This window comes from Ceratotherium simum, chromosome 22, assembly GCF_057802395.1.
Source record: "Ceratotherium simum simum isolate JZ-2026a chromosome 22, ASM5780239v1, whole genome shotgun sequence".
Taxonomy (NCBI): Eukaryota; Metazoa; Chordata; class Mammalia; order Perissodactyla; family Rhinocerotidae; genus Ceratotherium; species Ceratotherium simum.
The window spans coordinates 34,387,189-34,408,298 of NC_141921.1; the positions used below are offsets into that span (position 1 = coordinate 34,387,189).

The 21,110-nt window shown below is 59.7% G+C and overlaps 1 protein-coding gene across 7 annotated transcripts in view; it reads left to right on the forward strand.

The window, feature by feature from the left end:
• HSPG2 (heparan sulfate proteoglycan 2) overlaps positions 1-21,110 on the forward strand; it is a 101,454-nt gene that overhangs the window by 79,092 nt on the left and 1,252 nt on the right. For 4 of the 7 annotated variants that reach the window (XM_087446610.1, XM_087446611.1, XM_087446612.1 and 1 more), the window contains exons 59-97: positions 58-209; positions 837-972; positions 1,090-1,241; positions 1,476-1,614; positions 2,213-2,364; positions 2,583-2,730; positions 3,802-3,953; positions 4,406-4,547; positions 4,886-5,037; positions 5,416-5,557; positions 5,673-5,813; positions 6,164-6,298; positions 6,552-6,733; positions 7,196-7,391; positions 7,652-7,831; positions 8,142-8,402; positions 9,590-9,794; positions 10,326-10,423; positions 11,038-11,304; positions 12,009-12,118; positions 12,321-12,468; positions 12,547-12,663; positions 13,336-13,447; positions 14,186-14,330; positions 14,417-14,516; positions 14,671-14,780; positions 14,905-15,013; positions 15,159-15,218; positions 15,880-15,978; positions 16,365-16,586; positions 16,886-17,130; positions 17,495-17,666; positions 17,757-17,879; positions 17,978-18,034; positions 19,816-19,891; positions 19,980-20,058; positions 20,206-20,276; positions 20,466-20,549; positions 20,910-21,013. In XM_087446610.1, coding sequence (XP_087302736.1) covers positions 58-209; positions 837-972; positions 1,090-1,241; positions 1,476-1,614; positions 2,213-2,364; positions 2,583-2,730; positions 3,802-3,953; positions 4,406-4,547; positions 4,886-5,037; positions 5,416-5,557; positions 5,673-5,813; positions 6,164-6,298; positions 6,552-6,733; positions 7,196-7,391; positions 7,652-7,831; positions 8,142-8,402; positions 9,590-9,794; positions 10,326-10,423; positions 11,038-11,304; positions 12,009-12,118; positions 12,321-12,468; positions 12,547-12,663; positions 13,336-13,447; positions 14,186-14,330; positions 14,417-14,516; positions 14,671-14,780; positions 14,905-15,013; positions 15,159-15,218; positions 15,880-15,978; positions 16,365-16,586; positions 16,886-17,130; positions 17,495-17,666; positions 17,757-17,879; positions 17,978-18,034; positions 19,816-19,891; positions 19,980-20,058; positions 20,206-20,276; positions 20,466-20,549; positions 20,910-21,013 — 5,475 coding nt within the window. The remainder of the gene's footprint in view (positions 1-57; positions 210-836; positions 973-1,089; positions 1,242-1,475; positions 1,615-2,212; positions 2,365-2,582; positions 2,731-3,801; positions 3,954-4,405; positions 4,548-4,885; positions 5,038-5,415; positions 5,558-5,672; positions 5,814-6,163; positions 6,299-6,551; positions 6,734-7,195; positions 7,392-7,651; positions 7,832-8,141; positions 8,403-9,589; positions 9,795-10,325; positions 10,424-11,037; positions 11,305-12,008; positions 12,119-12,320; positions 12,469-12,546; positions 12,664-13,335; positions 13,448-14,185; positions 14,331-14,416; positions 14,517-14,670; positions 14,781-14,904; positions 15,014-15,158; positions 15,219-15,879; positions 15,979-16,364; positions 16,587-16,885; positions 17,131-17,494; positions 17,667-17,756; positions 17,880-17,977; positions 18,035-19,815; positions 19,892-19,979; positions 20,059-20,205; positions 20,277-20,465; positions 20,550-20,909; positions 21,014-21,110) is intronic. The other 3 variants (XM_087446614.1, XM_087446615.1, XM_087446616.1) reach the window with 1 other exon arrangement.

Sequence of the window (21,110 nt, forward strand, 5' to 3'; positions counted from 1 at the left end):
TGGGGCCACTCCACCCGCAGCGGCTCCCACACCCTGCCTCCCGTCTCGCCCTCCCAGCCCAGGGTGTGGTGTACCCCGTCCGCATCGAGTCCTCCTCATCCTCCCTGGCAAATGGACATACCCTGGACCTCAACTGCCTGGTGACCAGCCAAGCCCCCCACACCATCACCTGGTATAAGCGTGGAGGCAGCCTACCCAGCCGGCATCAGGTATGGAGCCAGCGGGAAGGGAGGACAAAAGCTGGGCGCACTGGCCCTGATGGGAATCAGCAGGGGCTCTCGGCACTGCCTCTGTGCTCATTCAGTCATTCAGCAAACATTGAGTGTTCTTGTTAGATGGGCCTTGAACCAGTGCTGAGGATACGGAGATAGTCCCACTGACCTCAATTGGATCCTGTATTTTTAACAGAACATTCTATGATTCACTCACTAAATTTCCCTGAGAACCTGCCCCAGGCCAAGTCCTGCACCTGGCACTGAAGGATTCCAAATGGAATGAGACAGGTGCCTGCCCTCAGGGAGCTCACAGGCCAGAGGGTGAGGCAGACATGCCATGTGACAGCAGTGCAGTAGGAGCCACAGTGGGGTGCTGCGGAGTCACCGGGGATGGCCCAGCAGGCTTTCTGCAGGGCTGGCGAATGAGAACAGTACAAGGCTAGAGGCACTGTCTACCCGAGCCGGGAGCCTCAAGGAGGCCACAGAGGGAGTTCTGAAGGAGGCCGGGGTGGGGGCCTAGCCCAGGCAAGGCAGGGAGGCTCCCGGAGTCTGGGGGCAGCAGCAGCAGCGCCGCAGACGTGGAGGGGCTGCCCCCACCCACTGACACTTGCTCCCCTTCAGATCGTAGGCTCCCGGCTGCGGATCCCCCAGGTGACGCCAGCCGACTCGGGCGAGTACGTGTGTCATGTCAGCAACGGTGCCGGCTCCCAGGAGACCTCTCTCATCGTCACCATCCAGGGCAGTGGCTCCCCCCACGGTGAGAGCACGTAGGGCAGGGGGCCGGTCACGTGGGTGCAGGGGGAGGCAGAGAAGTCCCCGGCACCGTCACTGCTGTCTGACTCTGGCTGCATGGTCTGTCCCTCTCTGTCCCCAGTGCCTAGCGTCTCCCCACCAATCAGGATCGAGTCCTCATCCCCCACAGTGGTCGAAGGACAGACCTTGGATCTAAACTGCGTGGTCGCTGGGCAGCCCCAGGCCACCATCACGTGGTACAAGCGTGGGGGCAGCCTTCCCGCCCGACACCAGGTACAGAGAGGAGCCATGGCAGTGGGGCAGAACCCCTGCTTCCTGGGGTGGCAGTGCAGGGACAGCCCTGTGGGCAGAGAACCCGAAGCATTAGCTGGCAGTCCTGGGCCCATCCTCCCTCCTGCCCTGGGTGGACAGAGGTCTGACGAGGGAGGCCTGGGAGGAGGCCTGAGCCAGCCGGTGACCCCTCTGCCCTGCGACTCCCTCTCCCCCTCCTTCCCCAACCGCCCCCAGGCCCACGGGTCCCGCCTGCGGCTGCACCAGATGTCCGTGGCTGACTCGGGCGAGTATGTGTGTCGGGCCAACAACAACATCGATGCCCAGGAGGCCTCCATCATGGTCTCAGTCTCCCCCCGCCCCAGCAGCCCCTCCGGTGAGTGAGGAAGGCCGAGAAGGGCCCGGGAGATGCAGGCCACAGTGCTCCCTGCAGAGGAGGAGCTCTGCAGTCAGATCCCTCGGACAAGGGTGGTAGTCCAGGGCCAGGCTCTGCAGAAAGGTGCCTGGGTTCGAATCCTGCCCCTGCCACTACGGGGCTTGGCTGAGTTACTCTCCTCTCAGCTTCAGTTTTCTCCCAGTGAAATGGAGATATCGGTCATTCACACCTCACAGGTGTTCAATACACTGGCCACTAGCCACAAGTGGCAATTAAAATTAGTTACAATTTAAAGTTCATATCCTCAGATTTCAAATGCTCAATAGCCACATGTAGCTAGTAGCCACCGTATTGGACAGTGCAGATGAGGGGACATTTCTGTCATCACAGAAAGTTGATGAACTTTTTAAGGATTAAATGAATTAACACACATACGGTGCTTAGAACAGAGCCTGGCACACTGTAGGTCCCTATTAAGTATTAGCTATTATTATTACTTTGAGGGATGAGGGTGTCTGTGGTTGAGGCTCCCGCTGTCCCAGTTGTTCCCAAATCTGACAATGGCCAAAGCCCCTACTTGCTGTCTCTGTGCCCCCAGTCCCTAGCGGTGCTGTGCCCATCAGAATTGAGTCGTCATCTTCACACGTGGCCGAAGGGCAGACCCTGGATCTGAACTGCGTGGTCCCTGGACAGGCCCACGCCCAGGTCACGTGGCACAGACGCGGGGGCAGCCTCCCTGCTCACCACCAGGTACGGGAGTTGGGGGCAGGAAACAGTGAGAGGGCTGCTGGATGTGGGGGCCCTGGCTAGGGGTCCATCCCCCAAGCTCCTCCCAGGAAGGAAGCCTGGGAGCCCCTGTGGGGTGCAGCGCCTATCTGGATCAGGGGTTAGACCCTGGCCCCCGGCCTTCAAGGATTTTGACTGCCATCTCACTCTGCTCTCTGTCTCCCCTTCCTGTCCCCGCTCAGGCCCACGGCTCACGGCTGCGGTTGCACCACGTGTCCCCGGCTGACTCGGGCGAGTACGTGTGCCGCGTGGTGAGCAGCTCTGGCCCCCTGGAGGCCTCGGTCCTGGTCACCATCGAGGCCTCTGGCTCTGGCACTGTTCCCGTCCCTGGTGAGGGTCCCTACAGTGGGGCTGGGAGGCTGGAAGAGGGAGGTGGGGAGGGGATCAGCAGGCAGAGGGCGGGAGCCAGGTCAAGTGGGCTTCGTCGCTAGGCCCGAGAGCACGGACTTCAGAGTCTGGCATACGTGGGCTTGAGTCCCAGCTCCTCTGTCCACACCTGAGATGTCGCACAAGGGACAAGGGACTTCTCCTCTCTGCATTTCACTTTCCTCATCTGTGAAGTGGGGATAGTAGCTCTTGCACCAATTACGTGAGTTCCCAGAGGCTGTAGCTGCACCTCTGGGGGGCACAAGAGGGTGATTTTAGGTGATAAACATCTTTTATATTAATAGTGGTATATTAGGGAAAAAACAGCAACACATCAAATCTGTCAGGATTTCACGGAAATCATTGCCTACAATGGGACTAAGTATTTAAGGGTTTTTTTGAGTGAATCAGTTGAAAGGAAAATGCAAAGTAATTGCTAGCACAGGGAGCACATGGCTGTAGCAGGCGTCGTGATAGCAGCACCTAAACTGCTAAGTAATAGAGAAAATACAGCACTTAGTAGGTGCTGGGCCCCGTTATATTTACACATATACCTCATTGCATCCTCACAGTAACACTTTGAGGTAGGTATGATTGTTTTCTCCATGTTACAGATGGGGAGACTGAGACACGGAGAGGTGAAGTGGCTCTCCGAAGGGCACACAGCTAATACGTGGCAGAGCTGGGCTTGAACCCCGGCAGTCTGGCCCCAGAGTCTGGGTTCTTAGCCATGCAGTACTCAAGTTTGGGAAACATTAGTGATCTGTGTGCAGGTGCCTGGCCCTGAGCCTTGGCCGCCAGTGGTGCTGGGAGCGCAGGAGGAGATGGTGGAGCCATTGCCTGGGGTGGGGCTGGGAGAATGAGGTCCCTCTACCTGCCAGGCTGGCCCAGCCACTCCAGGCCTCAGGCAAGGAGAAGGGGGAGTCAAGGCCACCTCCCCATGGCCTCTAGTCTGAATATCTGGACACCCAGGGGCGGGGACTGAGGGCACAGGGGTGCGAGTCCCAGCTCACTGACCTCTTCCTGTGCCCACAGCCCCAGGTGGAGCCCCACCCATCCGCATCGAGACCTCCTCCTCCCACGTGGCCGAAGGGCAGACCCTGGATCTGAAGTGCGTGGTGCCCGGGCAGGCCCACGCCCAGGTCACATGGCACAGGCGTGGGGGCAGCCTCCCTGCTCGGCACCAGGTACGGGGGCTGGAGAAAGCAGGATGTGGGCACTCCCCACTCCACCCCATCCCACCTCCTGCGAGGGCAGTCCTGCCTGAACCCAGCCCCAGAGGGAAGGTGACCCCAACATCCGGGGCTTCGGGGAAATTGCAGCAGGAAATCACTGGGAGTCAGGAGGTCAAGAACAGGCTGGGCACGGCAGGGCCACCGCTGGCCCCCAGCACCTTGGTGCTAATTAGAAAAGGACACCTCTTACTCAAGACACTGGACTTCTTCCTACCAGAAAACATGTCCTAATAAATATACTCCACAGTGTCTAATGTCAAAGGAGGCCGCCTTTCACAGGATGCAGCCTACATAACTGTCTGTGACAGTCCTAGGGAAGAGGGACCAGAGGGCTTGGGCATCTGGAGGCCTTGGGCACCGGCCCCCTAGCTCACTCTCTCCACTCTTGCCCTGACCTTGGCCAGGTCCACGGCCCCCTGCTGAGGCTGAACCAGGTGTCCCCAGCTGACTCTGGCGAGTACTCATGTCAAGTGACCAGCAGCCAGGGCACCCTGGAGGCTTCTGTCCTGGTCACAATTGAGGCCTCCAGCCCACGCCCCATCCCTGGTGAGTGACAGGAGCAGTGGGCGATGCTGGGGCACAGGCTGGGGAGCCCCTTCCTGGCCTTGCTCCTCCCTGCTCTCCCTGCGGGGCTCTGGCTCTCAGCTCCATGAAGGTCCTCCAGCCCCTCCCCCGACCACTAGGGAACAGCCCTGGGTCTCAACACAGCAAGCTGGCCCCCAGGGAACAGGGACTCTTCTTAGGTCAAGGGCGCTCAGCTGTGTCAGTCACTCTCAAGCCTCTGCACCTCCAGGAGGACCTGTCAGCATTCACTGCTACCACCCTAGGTCCCTGCCTTCACCCCCAGGAGCCCCGCCTTTCTTACCCACCCGTTCTGCCCACAGCCCCAGGACTGGCCCAGCCCATCTACATCGAGGCCTCCTCCTCTCACCTGACCGAAGGGCAGACCCTGGACCTGAACTGCGTGGTGCCCGGGCAGGCCCACGCCCAGGTCACATGGCACAAGCGTGGGGGCAGCCTCCCCGCCCGGCACCAGGTATGGGGGCCAGGATGGGGAGGTTTACAGGACAGGCAAGGTTCGACCTGCAGTTGCCTTCTGCACTCCAAGCCTCATGCAAACCCCAGCCTGCTTGGGGACCCCAGGGGATAGGATACTTTTTGGAGAAGAGTTTGCCAGCCTGGGAGTTGAGACCTGGGTTTTTCTCACCGCTCTGCTGCTGAATCGTTTCCTGAGCCAGTTTGCCCCTCTATAAAGTGGGTGGGTTGGACTCGTAAGATTCTGTGAGTGAAGCTCCTTCATTCCCACCAGCTGGAGCCTGGAGCTTCTAAGACCCAAGGGGGCACAGCCGGGCTTGGGGACTTATCCTGTCCCAAGTGTTTCGGCCTGACGGCTGCCCCCTCCTCACTCTGACAGACCCACGGCTCCCGGCTGCGGCTCAACCACGTCTCTCCCGCCGACTCTGGCGAGTACGTGTGCCGCGTGGTTGGCGCCCCAGGGCCTGAGCAGGAGGCCTCCTTCACAGTCACTGTCCCCCACAGTGCAGAGTCCTCCTACCGTGAGTGTGGCAGATGCCCTGGGCAGGGGAGGAAGGGGGACCCTGGAGCTGAGGCAGGGGAGTCGAGCCAACCCAGCCGCGCTGAGCCCAGCCCTCCACCCGCCTCGTCCCCCAGGCCTTAGGAGCCCCGTCATCTCCATCGACCCGCCCAGCAGCACCGTGCAGCAGGGCCAGGACGCCAGCTTCAAGTGCCTCATCCATGACGGGGCAGCCCCCATCAGCCTGGAGTGGAAGACTCGGAACCAAGAGCTGGAGGGTGAGCCGGTGGGGGGTGGGGCGCAGGGGGGCGGGAGGGAGGCTGGAGGCAGGTGGGAATGCCTGATGATCACCACTGTGGGCGGGGCAGAGACCGAGGACGGCACCAAACTCCTGGTGTGACCCTGGGTAAGGCCCTTCCCTTCTGGTGCCTCAGTGTCCCCATATGGATGGTAAGGGGGCTGGACTCAGGCATCTCCAAGGACTCTTTCATCTACCATCTGTGACCCTGTGAGCTGGACGCACCCAAGCTGGAGAGGTCGGGGGCATGGGGCAGAGGTGTGCCTACTGGCAGTGCCAAGGCGTGAGAACACCCTCACTGACTATACCTTCCCCATGCCAACCCCACAGACAACGTCCACATCAGCCCCAACGGCTCCATCATCACCATCGTAGGCACCCGGCCCAGCAACCACGGTGCCTACCGCTGCGTGGCCTCCAACGCCTACGGCGTAGCCCAGAGTGTCGTGAACCTCAGTGTGCATGGTGAGGGGCGTCAACCCCATAGGTTCTTGCCTTCCTATCTCCAGCCCTAATTCTGAGCTCACAACCTCCAGATTTAAATCCTACTTCTGCCACTGCCTCCCTCTTGGGCGTTCTCCCTCTCTGAGCCTCGGTTTCCACATCGGTACAGTGAGGAGACTAGTGCCCACCTGGCAGTTACTGAGAAGGGGCTGTGACGGTGTGCGTGCCTAACAGAAGCCTGCATATGCATCAGTGGTGTTGTTCCTCTGGGCAGGGCCCCCTACGGTGTCTGTGCTTCCTGAGGGCCCCGTGTGGGTGAAAGTGGGAAAGTCCGTCACCCTGGAGTGTGTCAGTGCTGGGGAGCCCCGCTCTTCTGTTCGCTGGACCCGGCTCGGCACGCCTGCTAACTTGGAGAAGCAGATGTACGGGCTTGTGGACAGCCATGCGGTGCTGCAGGTGAGGCGTGGCCTCCCCCTGGACGTCTCTGGGTCTGAGGCCCAGGCAGGGCCCATCCTTGAGCAGAGGCTTGGAGGAAAGAGTGATGGGTGGGCAGATGGGTGATGAATGGATGGAGAGAGAAAGGGAAGGATGGGATAGGTGGATGATGCATAGATTGGAAGATAGGCAGGAAGATGGGAAGGAAGAAGGAATGGGTGGAAGGATGGATGGATGGGTGGAGGTGGGTGGGTAGGTGGATGAGTGAGTGGGTAGGTGGGTGGGTAGGTGGGTGGGCTGCTGGACAAGCGGATGGATGGATTAATGGGATGTCTTGAGTGTGAGCCCTCAAGCGGCCTGTCAAATAGGGGAGCTAAAAACAGGGAAGGGTAGAAGGCAGTGGTAAAACGAAGCCAGAGCTGGGGGCTGATGCAGAGGTCCCCCCTCAGTGCCCACATAACCAACCTCCTTGCTTTCTGCCAGATTTCATCAGCTAAACCATCAGATGCAGGCACCTACGTGTGCCTGGCTCAGAATGCACTGGGCACAGCACAGAAGCGGGTGGAGGTGATTGTGGACCCGGGCATCGTGACCCCAGGGGCCCCTCAGGTCCAAGTTGAAGAAGCCGAACTGACGGTGGAGGCTGGACACACAGCCACGCTGCGCTGCTCAGCCACAGGTGTGGACGGGGGCTGGCACACAGGGCAGGCGGAGCAGCGGTTTCCTGGGGCCTGAATTGTAGACACAAGAGATCTGAAGATGATGTCATGCGCGGGGAGGGGGCTTTGCTGCTGGCATCTCCCAGTGATGGCTGCGGTGCCCGCTTAGTGCCCCCCATGAAGGGGCAGGATCACCCAGGTCCCTTCCTCACCATTGCCACCCTCAGCTTGTCCTTGGGGCAGCCTAGCCATCTCTGCCACCTTCCACTTGATTCCACAGGCAGCCCCACGCCCACCATCCACTGGTCCAAGCTGCGCTCCCCGCTGCCCTGGCAGCACCGGCTGGAAGGTGACACGCTGATCATCCCCCGGGTAGCCCAGCAGGACTCGGGCCAGTACATCTGCAACGCCACCAGCCCCGCTGGGCACGCTGAGGCCACCATCGCCCTGCATGTAGAGAGTAAGGCGCTCATCCATCCTCCTCGGGCTACCCTCTCTGCACTGTGTGGAGGTCTGAGCCCCTCACCAGGCTACACCGTGGACAGAACCCCAGGAACCCCATCCAGAGCGCCTCATACACCTCAGGTCCCCAGAGCCTGCCCTAGCCTGAAACCCATATCTCTTCCCGGGACCTTTGCTTCCTGCATCCCCAGTCCTCCGGGCTTACCATCAGCTTCCCTGGTCCTTTGGCAAGTGTCCTGGACCTGACACCTGCTCCCATCCTGATCTCTGCTGCTCCCCACTCTGACCTCTATGTCCCCCCACCCCAGGCCCACCGTATGCCACCACAGTCCCGGAGCACGCTTCGGTGCAGGCAGGGGAGACGGTGCAGCTCCAGTGCCTGGCTCACGGGACACCCCCGCTCACCTTCCAGTGGAGCCGTGTGGGTGGCAGCCTCCCTGGGAAAGCAACCGCCAGGAACGAGATGCTGCGCTTTGAGCCCGCCGCCCCTGAGGACTCAGGCCGCTACCGCTGCCAGGTCACCAACAAGGTGGGCTCAGCTGAGGCCTTCGCCCACGTGGTTGTCCAAGGTGAGCAGCCCCGGCACAGGCTGGGCAGAAGAGGGTCAGCTTTCTTCCAGGCCCTTGTCTGAGCCCTTCACTTACCAGCAACTGGCACTGGGGGACCCGCCACTTGGCACACGAAGGCTTCCCTCCATTACCCCACGTGGAATCCCTGCCTTTCCCTTGTTCTCCAAGGCCCGAGGCAGGCCTGCCTCCTCCAGGAAGACCCCCATCTCTGTGTTCTCAGCAACTCTAGCTCTCATCGCTGCATCCCTCCCTTGGCATTGACCTTGCACTGCCAGAGGCTGTTTGCATAAGTACCCAGCCTGCCTTGCCTGCCAGACTGAAGACACTCAGGGCAGGGCCTGGACCTAGGCATCTTAGCAGCCCAGGCTTGTCCACCTCAGGACCAGAATGGGCTGGGTAAAGGCTGCACAGTGACGACAGTGACCGTGTGACAGGGCGGCACCACCCCTGGCATGCCCAGGGTTTCAGTGGCTCTCCATGGTCTCCTCCATCAGTGACACAAAGCCAGCAAGTGCTGTTGGGCCCCAAATTCTAGAAGCAGAAAAGCCTGTAGCCCAGTGGTCAAGAGCCTGGGCTACACTGAGAGTGGGTTCAGTGCTCAGTTGCTTGCTGGTTGTGTGACCTTGGCCAAGTCAGTTAAGCTCAAGCCTCAATTTCTTCATCTGTAAAGCAGAGAGACAATGCCAGCACACAGGCTGACTCAGAAAGACACCCATATGTAAAGCCCGTGGCACACAGTAGGCACTTCATAAATGGTGATGATATGCATCTGTACCCACCCTCCTGTCCATCTCCACATGAGGACATGTGGGTGCCTCCCCCATGACCATGGTTCCTCTTAGGTTAGACTGAGCTAAAAGAGTCTTTGCTGTCCTTCCTGAAAATGTCTAAATCTTTCCAAGAATGACCCCTCTCACTCTTGCCTGGGGATGCCCTCCCCTCCGAAGGCCAGAGCTTGTAGGAGTACAGAGCCCGGGGCTCCACAGGCTCTTAAATGTGGTGATTGAATGACTGCATGAGCAAGCGAATGAATCAGTCCGCCAATGAAAGGTCTTTTCTCCCTGGTCGGAGAGGCTGCCCGGAGAAGAACAGCCCTTGAATGTTAGGGTTTCCTGGGTCCTGGGGGAATGTGTCAGGGATATGACACACACACACATAGACACGGAACCTCGCACGTGTCCCCACAGGCCACTCCGGCTCTCTCCCGGCCACCACAGTCCCAGCAGGATATACACCCACTGTTCAGGTCACACCTCAGCTGGAGACCAAGAGCATAGGGGCCAGCGTCGAGTTCCACTGTGCCGTGCCCAGCGACCGGGGCACTCAGCTCCGTTGGATCAAGGAAGGGGGTCAGCTGCCTCCTGGCCACAGCGTGCAGGATGGGGTGCTTCGGTGAGTGGGGCTGGGGGCAGGGCTGACCTTGGGTGTCCCAGCCCAAGGCACACAGTGGGGCTGTTAGAACACCTGCCCTGTGGGGCTCAGCAAGAAACAATGTCCTTGGGCAAGTCACCTCACCTCTCTGAGCCTCAGTGTTCTCAGCTGTGCAGTGGGTTATGTGAGATTGTCTAAAGCATTTAAAACAGTGCTTAGCACGTGGAAGGGTTCCAGTAAACAGTGGCCCATATTTGTGTTGTTATTGCCAGAGGAAAGAGAACAGGCCCTGGGGCCAGGTGTATACCCGTGACGCAGATCTTGGCTCTGCTGCTTGATAACTGTGTGATCTTGAGCTATAGACCGTACGATCTTGGTCTCAAATGGGTCTAGTGACACCCATCCTGCCTGCCCACCTACCTTGCAGGGTTATTAGGAGACTAGAAGTTTCCACCGTGTGCTAACCTCTGACAGCTTTTGACTCCCACGCCAGTGCAAAGCATTCTCGTAATTGTTTTTATTCACTGATATCTTATTATTTTTGCTTTACAGAATCCAGAACCTGGACCAGAACTGCCAAGGGACGTATATTTGCCAGGCCTATGGACCATGGGGACAGGCCCAGGCCAGTGCCCAGCTGGTTGTCCAAGGTAAGAGGGTGGCTTCAGGCCTCTGCTGCGAGCAGGGGACAGAGATAGGAGCACAGGGACCATGTTCCCCAGGGAGCCCCTTGAATGTGTACGAATGAAGGGGATTACTCGATTGTATTGTTACTTGTGTCTAGCATAGAGTAAGGGGGCTTGGCGAATATTGCAAGGGAGGGAGGGAGGAGGGAGACAGGGCGAGTGAGTGAGCGCTCGGACCAACCAATGAAGAATGACAGTGGGTACACAAGTGAGTAAACAAATAAACAAAAGAGCACTGAGCCGGCCCAGTGGCATAGCGGTTAAGTTCCCGCGCTCCGCTTTGGCAGCCCAGGGTTCCCTGGTTCGGATCCCCGGCGCGGACCTTTGCACCACTCATCAAGCCATGCTGTGGTGGCATCCCATATACAGGGCACAGATGTTAGCTCAGGGCCAATCTTCCTCAGCAGAAAAAAAAGAGCAAAGGAGTGAGTGTGCCGATGAGTGAGTGCACGGAAGAGCAAATGGAGAAATGAACAAATGCCTAGGGCTCAGTGCCCGCCTTTTCCGGGGTGGTCTGCAGCTCCCTCAGGCCAGGCCTGCAGGCTGGCCTCACTCTGCCTCTGCCTCCCGCGCCCCAGCCCTGCCCTCAGTGCTCATCAACATCCGGACCTCCGTGCAGACCGTGGTGGTCGGCCATGCCGTGGAGTTTGAGTGCCTGGCCCTGGGTGACCCCAAGCCTCAGGTGACATGGAGCAAAGTCGGAGGGCGCCTGCGGCCTGGCATCGTGCAGAGCGGGGGCATCGTCAGGATCGCCCACGTGGAGCTGGCCGACGCGGGACAGTACCGCTGCACAGCCACCAACGCTGCCGGCACCACCCAGTCCCATGTGCTGCTGCTCGTGCAAGGTGAAGGCCAGCAGGGGCTTCTGCGGGGACAGGGGCTTCTCTAGCTGCCATCTCTGGCCTCACCTGCTTTGTGCTTCCTTTCCACTCTCTTGGGAATTTTCAGTTTTGTGTATCTAAGGGGCAGGTTTCATAACAAGTGGTGGCAGCAGGGGGTCAAGGTGAGTGTTCTGGGGCAGGCTGGAACTTGCAGGGCCGAGCTACGCCATGGGGCATCATCAGGAAAACGGATCTGTAGTCCTGCTCTGATGAGGGAGACCTACAGCCCAGTCTGACAGCAGAGACAACGTAACACAAAACACACAAAAGAGAGCAAAACAAGAGCAGTGGGTGCAGGGCAGACATGAATCTGTGTTCCCTTCAAAGGCAATTCCTTTTCACCCCAAGCCCTATGACTTGCCCCTAAACTTCCTGTACCCCCTTCTCAGGTCCCCAAAGGGCCGGACAATTTTCCACCCTGGTGTGTTGCAGTGTTAGGCTCTCGGGTCAAATGGACCTGTTCCTGAGCCTTGACTCTGCCCGGTTCTGTGCAGCCAGGAGTGAGCAGCCACTTTTCCCTCTGAACCACAGTTTCCTCACCTGTGAAATGGAGGCATAGTGCCTCCCTTCAAGGGATAGTGTGAGGATTAAGTGAGTCTGGGCACAGGCTGAGCTCACAAATGGTGGCTGTCATCAGGTTGATGGCCTGTGTCTCCTCCCCCTCTTAGCCTTGCCTCAGATCTCAACACCCCCAGAGGTCCATGTGCCTGCTGGTTCTACAGCCGTCTTCCCCTGCATGGCCTCTGGCTACCCCACTCCTGATATCACCTGGAGCAAGGTAAATGCTGGGCAGGGGACCAGCGGGCGTGCCTGAGGGGCAGGGACCGGGTCGTCACCAGCTCAGTGCCCCCAGGACCTGGCCCAGGCTGGGCACAGAGTATGTGCTCAGTGCCTGAGGGTGGGCCTGAGGCAGAGATGGGAGACAGGCCCCATGGAGGTATGGGCCAAGGTCACGGTCCAAAGCACGGCTGTGTTTGCAGCTGGATGGTAACCTGCCCCCCGACAGCCGCCTGGAGAACAACATGCTCGTGCTGCCCTTGGTCCGACCCCAGGACGCAGGCACCTATGTCTGCACTGCCACTAACCGCCAGGGCAAGGTCAAAGCCTTTGCCCACCTGCGGGTGCCAGGTAAGACAACACCCCCAGAGTTGACGGTGCCCGCCCACTGCCTGGTGGGCATCGTCTCTAACTGCTCTCTGCCCGCAGAGCGGGTGGTGCCCTACTTCACCCAGACCCCCCACTCCTTCCTGCCGCTGCCCACCATCAAGGATGCCTACAGGAAGTTTGAGATCAAGATCACCTTCCGGCCCGACTCAGCTGATGGTGAGCAGGAGAGGAGCTGATTTGGGGGGCCTGGGGTGGGGGGTCTCCTGGAGTAACTGCCAACACATTATGAGCCTTGGCAGCCCCCGTCCCACCCTCCCTTGGCGTTCCCTGTCCCGGAGCCCCCAGGCCTGCCGGGCCTCCCTGCTGGGCTCTCTCTCATGCCTCCTCCCTTCTCCATCTCCGCCTCTGTGATACCTCCCATCTGACGCCTCCCGGTGGTCCCTCTGCCATTGGTGCATCAACACCCAGTGCTCCTATCCCATCTTCCTATCTCTGTCTCTGCTCCTTCCTCCCTCCTTTGTCTCCAGCTCTCACCCTCTCCTCCTCTCTCTCTCTCATCCGTCTCCTCATCTCTCCCCGTCTCTGACTTGCACTGTCCAGGCCTCCTTCTCTACTCGGGTGAGTCTCTGCCTCCCTCTCCTCCTTCAGGTAGACCTAACAGTGTGGCTGAAGCAGATTCAGTTTCCTTCCAGGGGCTCTCAGCAAGGCCCGTCCATTCAGGGCACCATCTGAGAGGGTGGGAAGGCCCTGGCTGTGGGGGGTGTGCCGAGGGAGGGACAGGAGTCAGAGTGGAAAGGCTCACAGGCTGGGGTCATTCATCCCCGGGGCTGGGGCAGGCAGGGAGCCCATAGCTGGATGGGAGGCCCTGACACCACTGTGCCTGCCCAGGGATGCTGCTGTACAACGGGCAGAAGCAGATCCCAGGGAGCCCTGCCAACCTGGCCAACAGGCAGCCCGACTTCATCTCCTTTGGCCTCGTGGGCGGAAGGCCTGAGTTCCGGTGAGAGCCTCGCGCTCCCTGTTTCCAGGGGAGAGGGGCCCGGGAGACTGGACTGCAGGGCCTCAGTCAGGCACACAACTGGGCTGAGTTGTGCAAAGGAGGTGCTGGAGGAAGGAGGAGACGTGGCTGGTACCCTTGGCGACCACCCAATCCGCTGGAGTCGGCACAGTGTGCCAGCCCAGTGGAGGAGGAAGCAGCCTCAGACTCGCACAAAACTGCGGCAGAAACACTCGGTGACGCTGAGTGCGCGCTTACGGGGTGGGACTGCTGCAGGCCAGGATTCATTCGTTCGTTCATTCATTCATTTAACGGTTATTTGCTAAACGCCTCCTTTGTGCCAGGCACTGACGCAGGGCAATACAAAGTGTGGGAATGTATATTCTAGTCGGGGAAGACCAGCCATAAACCAAGAAGGAAAGAGACAGGTGCTCTCAGAGGGAGGAGAGCTCAGAATAAGAGTGAGGCCAGGTGCTAGGCTGTGGGGCCCTGGTGCCGGGGCAGGTGGATCCCTGGGGGCTGCTCTGGACAAGCTCCAGGGAAAGGGTGTGGGGAGAGGAGACCTGGGCAGGGAGGGCGGGGCTGGGGTGGGTGATGGGGTGGGAGGACAAGGCAGGGACGGGAACTGGAACGGGACCTCAGGGTCTGGTGACGTGCCTTTTGCCCATGCTGGGCCCCTGCCCAGCCCTTCTTACAAACCCCGTACCCACTCTCCTGCCCTGGCCCTGTCCCATGGAGCAGGTTTGACGCAGGCTCAGGCATGGCCACCATCCGCCACCCCACACCACTGGCACTGGGCCAGTTCCACACAGTGACCCTGCTGCGCAGCCTTACCCAGGGCTCCCTGATTGTGGGCAGCCTGGCCCCGGTCAACGGGACCTCCCAGGTGAGGCCCACCCCCGTCCTCCTGTTCCCAGCCCCTCCCCACCTCCGCCTGGCCTCTCTGCCATTCCTGACTTCCCCACCCCCCAGGGCAAGTTCCAGGGCCTGGACCTGAATGAGGCGCTCTACCTGGGTGGCTACCCGGACTACAGTGCCATCCCCAAGGCAGGACTGAGCAGTGGCTTCATAGGTGAGCCCCCTCCCCACCTCCAGCCCTGGCCAAACCTCACCTGGCTGGCTGGCAGAGCCCATGGGAGCCTGGGAGAGCACTGCAGGGCGTGGGCGGGGGCTGGGCAGACCTCCCAGCACCCCCTCTTTGCTCATCTTGCCTGCCCACCCCACAGGCTGTGTCCGGGAGCTGCGCATCCAGGGCGAGGAGATCATCTTCCATGACCTCAACCTTACAGCGCACGGCATCTCCCACTGCCCCACCTGTCGGGACCGGCCCTGCCAGGTAACCCCACACTGCACAGGCCACCTGGCTGCCCCTGGCCATTGCCCTCAGCCGTGGCAGGCCCCTGGGGGGCGTGGAGCAGGGCCAGAGTGTTTGTGGCCAACTTCTTGGGGCTGCTTTGCAGAACGGGGGCCAGTGCCAGGACTCGGAGAGTAGCAGCTACGTGTGCATCTGCCTGCCTGGCTTCACTGGGAGCCGCTGTGAACACTCGCAGGCCCTGCACTGCCACCCAGGTGTGTACGACCCATTCCCGATCACGGCCACCCCTGGGTGCTTGCCTCTGCCCACTGCTGCCCCTTCATATCCACCCCACGCCCACTGCTAACTGTACTTACCATGCTTGATCACACTTAACCAAGTACTTACCACCCCTCCTAGATCCTGGCTTCCATCCCCGCCACCCTAATACTCATGCTGCCTCCCATCTCTGCTGCCCAGGTACTTGCCCCCCATCACAGCCACCCAGCTACTCATCCTACCCCCATCACTGCTCCCCAGGAACTCCCCCAGGCCCCTCACTGCTCCCCAGGGACCTACCACCTTCCCATCTGTTACCAAGGTGCTCACCCCGTTACCTGCCACCCAGGTCCTCATCACCCCCACTGTTATCCAGCTACAGTCTGTCAAGAACACCACAGACTGGGGCGAGCCCAGTGGCGTAGCGGTTAAGTTTACACACTCCGCTTCAGCGGCCCGGGGTTCGCAGGTTCTGATCCTGGGCGCAGACCGATGCACCGCTTATCAAGCCATGCTGTGGCGGCGTCCCACATATAAAGTAGAGGAAGATGGGCACAGATGTTAGCCCAGGGCCAATCTTCCTCAGCAAAAACAGGAGGATTGACAACAGATGTTAGCTCAGGGCTGATCTTCCTAAAAAAACACAGACTAACAGAGTCGCTTATCAATTTCCCCCGATGCTGCCCCCTGCCCGCCCTCCCCACCCTTGCTCTAATGCATTCCTGCTCCCTGGTCTCCTGGGCAGCCCTCCTGGCCCTAGCTAGCCGAGGCCCCTGGGGTGCAATAGGTGGGGCTTTGGCATCAGGACCCCACCCTCTCCAGGGCCACCTCAGTGTCCTCCTTGCTGACTCATGTCTCCCAGAGGCCTGTGGGCCCGACGCCACCTGTGTGAACCGGCCCGATGGCCGAGGCTACACCTGCCGCTGCCACCTGGGCCGCTCGGGGATAAGATGTGAGGAAGGTGAGTGGAGCTGGGCCTGGGGCCCCCAGGGATCCCAGGAAGGACAGAGGAAGCTGGGCAGAGGCATCTGAGGCCATGATGGGCCCTATGGGTGATAAAATTATTCCAGAGCCAGAGGGCCTCAAAGTCACCTGGTCAAGCTTCTGCCCAGTCTGAATCCCTTATATGAGGGCCCCCAACGGGGACCCCCACCTTACAAGAGATCCTTCTAGCCCGCTCTGCAGTGCCAGGGGCTCTTGTGCTGCTGCAGCTGTTGCCCAGCTGATCCTGACCCTCTGGGACTGGGGAGTGGGGTGGGCAGGGGTCCTGGAGGAGGGCTGAGTGGTTGGACCCCTCCTGGGACTCCGGTGTCCCCCCTGCCCCTGGCTGAGCCATGGCTGCTGCAGGTGTGACAGTGACCACCCCCTCCATGTCGGGCACTGGCTCCTACCTGGCGCTGCCCGCCCTCACCAACACACACCACGAGCTACGCCTGGATGTCGAGTTCAAGCCACTGGCGCCCGACGGAGTCCTGGTGTTCAGTGGGGGGAAGAGCGGGCCTGTGGAGGACTTTGTGTCCCTGGCGATGGTTGGCGGCCACCTGGAGTTCCGCTACGAGTTGGGGTCAGGTGAGCGCCAGACACCAAATGGAGATGGGCTCTCAGTGCCAAGCTCTGTGCCCCCCTTGGCTCTCCATGCCCTGAGGAGGCTCGGAGGAATAAATTCAGAAGTCAGACCAGCTGAAGTCCCCTGTTCCTTCCTGTTCCTTCTCTCTGTGTGTGACTTCAGGCAAGTCCCAAGACCTCCTCGGGTTCCTCCGGGAACACCAGGAGGCTGGAGGAAGTTCCCTATCTGCTCAAGACTCTGAATGGGGTGGGTCAGGGCAGGGGCCCGTCCTCGTGTCAACCCTGCCTGGCGTCCTCCCCAGGGCTGGCCATTCTGCGGAGCACCGAGCCGCTGGCCCTGGGCCGCTGGCACCGCGTGTCTGCGGAGCGCCTCAACAAGGACGGCAGCCTGCGGGTGAACGGCGGCCGCCCTGTGCTGCGCTCCTCGCCGGGCAAGAGCCAAGGCCTCAACCTCAACACCCTCCTCTACCTCGGGGGCGTGGAGCCGGTCGTGCAGCTGCCCCCGGCTACCAACATCAGCGCTCACTTCCGCGGCTGCGTGGGTGAGGTGAGCGGCAGTTTCCAGGGGACAAGGGCGGAGGGGAGCAGTGCAAACGGGGCCCTCCGCCTGCAGCTTGCCCAAGGCCCTTGGCACTAGACACTTCACCTCTGAGCCTCAGTTTCCTCCTCTGTGAAATGGAGACAGTTCCACCTACTTTGAAGGGTCGTACTGGGAATGACTGTGCTGTGGATGTTCCTGGTACGCAGTGGCACTCAGCTTATGTTCCTCCCTCCCCTCCCCTAGAATCCCATGTCACTGCTCAAGTTCCAGCTTGGGTTCCCAGCTACCCTCTACTGCATTCTCTCTGCTGGTACAGCTATGCCCTTGTCCCCTGCGTCCCTTGAGTCCCTCGGTGTCCCTGTGCCCACAGGTGTCAGTGAATGGAAAGCGGCTGGACCTCACCTACAGCTTCCTGGGCAGCCGGGGCATCGGGCAGTGCTATGACAGCTCCCCATGCGAGCGCCAGCCTTGCCAGCACGGCGCCACTTGCCTGCCTGCCGGAGAGTACGAGTTCCAGTGCCTGTGTCCAGATGGCTTCAAGGGTGCGTGAGCCCCCCCAGGCCCTGGGAGGGGGCGCAGGGTGGTCAGCGGCCACTCCAGCCCATGCCCACTCGCTCTGCCCTGGCCCACAGGAGACCTCTGTGAGCACGAGGAGAACCCCTGCCAGCTCCAGGAGCCCTGTCTGCACGGGGGCACCTGCCAGGGCACCCGCTGCCTCTGTCCCCCTGGCTTCTCTGGCCCACGCTGCCAACAAGGTAACTGCCGTGGCTTCTCTCCACCTCCCTCTTGGAGCCCTGGACACAGTCCCCACGGGTGTCTGTGCCCGCTGACTGGACGCTGCCTTTCCCCATAGGCTCTGGACATGGCACAGCGGAGTCTGATTGGCATCTTGAAGGCAGCGGGGGCAGCGGTACGTACTTGCTGGGGCCAGCCAGGGAAGCCCAGTGGGCTTGTCTGCTCCCTGGCTTCAGGTCTCCCAACCCCCTCTTCCAAACCCCACACCGTCAATTCTGGCCTCTTAGCAAAACAGGCCCAGTGAGAGGCTCACTGGGCACAGATAGACAGAGCAAAGATCACAGCCACACAGAGGTGGGTCCTGCTCTGTACTTAACGGGCTGGGTGACCTTGGGCAGGCCCTCGAACCACTCTGATCTCAGTTTCCTCCTCTATATTCATACGTTCCGTCAACAAACATCTATTGTGTGCCCATCCTTGCCCTAGGAGCAGTAGATATAAGATGAATAAGGCAGGACCCTCATTCTCAAGGATTGCACAATCTGTTTACAAGCAATGATAATTTATAAAAAATTGTTTACTGAACAATTACAGGTGCTGTGCTAACTGCTTTATAGATACATATCTTCTTCTTTATCACTAATATAATAGGATAAGTAGTGGGATAGATAGTAGGTAAGAGCAGGGACTCTGGCACCAGCCTCCCTGGGTTCAAATGCTAGCCCTGCCACTTAATAGCTGTGTGACTTTGGATGAGTCGCTTAACCTCTCTGTGCCTGTTTCCTCCTGTATAAAATGGAGAGAAGTAACATCCTTCCACAAGGCTTTGGATAGAATTTTGTGTGAGAGTAAAATTATTTAATGTATTTAAAATGCTTAGAACTATGTCTGGTCCAGAGTGGGTACAGAATGTTAGCTTTTGTTAATGTTATATCTAAGGCATAGGATTGTTATAAGGATCAAGTTAAATGAAGTGATGTTTGTAGCTGAACATGAAGCTCCCTACACAGTGACTGGCACATAGCAAGTACTTGGTAAACGTTAGCCGTTATCCTCATCATTTGGTGGCAGGTGGCAAAGTGTCCCCTTCCCTTGTAGCTGTCAGGCCCACAGGGGCCAGTGCTGGCCTGGGGGATGGGTCTGAGCAGGGCTGGGGATGTTGGAGCCACACACAGTATGGACATTGGAGCTGAAAGGTCCAGGTTGCCGTCCAGGCTTCCCCCTTCCTGGGCAAGTCACTCAGCCCCTGAGCCTGTCTTCCCACCTGTAAGATGGAGGAGACACGAAGGTTCTGACCCTTTCACGTGCCAGGGACCTAGTGACCAACTGTCCTGGTTTGCTCAGGACGGAGGGGCTTCTTGGACTATGGGACTTTCAGAGCTAAAACCAGGACAGGACTCGGCAAATGGAGATGGCCAGTCACCCTACCTGGACCCTAGTGACTGCATAAAATAAAACACGTAGGATTTCAAAGGAAACCAATTATAGTGAAATGACGTTACGAAAATATTGAAAATTTTCTGATTTGCAACATATGTGCTTCTTTATTAACATACAAAATAACGAGATCTAGTGATGGGCCTAATAGCTACCACGATCTCAATACGCTTAGACGACGTTTTGAAATATTTGCCACCACTGTCACGCTATAAGGACATCTTCTGTGAGTGACAAAGTCACGGGTCCTGCTACTCCGCCTTTGGTTGGTTGTCTACATGCATAATTGAAGGAACTGCTCAATTGCAGTGAGAAGTGAGCAAAAATAGGGCTGTAGTATTTTCCCCTCCAGGTTCACAGGCCCCTGAATTCTGTCCACAGTGCCTGGGGTCCCCAGGGACTGCGGGCTCTGAGTCCCCGTTGTGGTACGTGTTGGGCGGGGGGGGTCAGGGAGCCGATTCGGGATGGACGCTTCTCGCAGGTGAGCAGGTGTCTCACCATCGCCCCATCCTCCCGCAGATGCCCCTGGGCAGTACGGAGCCTATTTCCACGATGATGGCTTCCTAGCTCTCCCCGGCCGCGTCTTCTCCAGGAGGTGAGACGGGTGTTGGGAGAGCCCGTGGGCCCAGGGAGGGGAATAGGCATCTGGGACTTCTGCCCCCTCACTCTCTCCCCCACCACAGCCTTCCCGAAGTGCCCGAGACCATCGAGCTAGAGGTTCGGACCAGCACAGCCAGTGGCCTCCTGCTCTGGCAGGGTGTGGTGAGTATGGGCGTCGGGCCCGGGGTCTCAGGGTTCCCAGCCTCCTGGTGGCCAGGGCAGTGGGAGAGAGGAAAGTGGAGACCACAGCCATTGGAGACCTCGGCTCTCCAGGCTGGGGACCCCAGAGACCCTGTGCTTCCCTGGCAGGAGGTGGGAGAGGCCGGCCGAGGCAAGGACTTCCTCAGTCTCGGGCTTCAGGACGGGCACCTTGTCTTCAGGTGGGTCCTGGCACCTGACCCTTCCCTGGCCCCCCTCACGCCCTTAGTGGCTTCCCCTCTGGTCAGCCCCATGGCTCCTCCCACAAGAAGCTGCAGCTTCCAGTGCCCCAGCCACACACCCCCACCACCAACATCCCACACCCTCCAGTCCTGCCCCACTCACTCCTTCTCGGGCCTGTGTGACTGCAGCTACCAGCTAGGCAGCGGGGAGGCCCGCCTTGTCTCCGAGGACCCCATCAATGACGGCGAGTGGCATCGAGTGATGGCGCTGCGGTAAGAGAGCCGGGCCCTAGGGCGAGGGGCCCAGAGTTCCGGAGTGGGACAGGATGCTCCCCACCAGAACTTGAAGCCAAGGTCGAGGGGGAGCCCATCAGCCAGAGCACAGACTGCCAGGGCAGGACGAACTCCATGGGGGGTGGGTGGCCAAGTACCCTAGGGGAGGGGTGAAACCTGGGTGGGGAGCTAGGAAGCTGGGTTTGTGGGGCCAGATCTCATCCAGCGGGGGAAGGAAAGAACTCAGGGAGCGGTGGGCAGACGTCTCTGTCTGGAGTCTGGGGCAAAGGGAGGGGACTGTTACTGGGTTGGGGAGGGTGGGGCATTGGTGGTGAGGGGCCTGACCCAGTTTCCCCGCAGGGAGGGCCGGAGAGGTTCCCTCCAGGTGGACGGAGAGGAGCTGGTCAGTGGCCAGTCCCCAGGCCCTAACGTGGCGGTCAACACCAAGGGCAGCATCTACATCGGTAAGTCCTGGGCTCAGGCCTCCCTGCAGGCCAGGGGCCCCCTCCTCCGGGCCAGGGAGGGAATGGGGCTCCTGCAGAGCGGGAGCACACAGCCTGC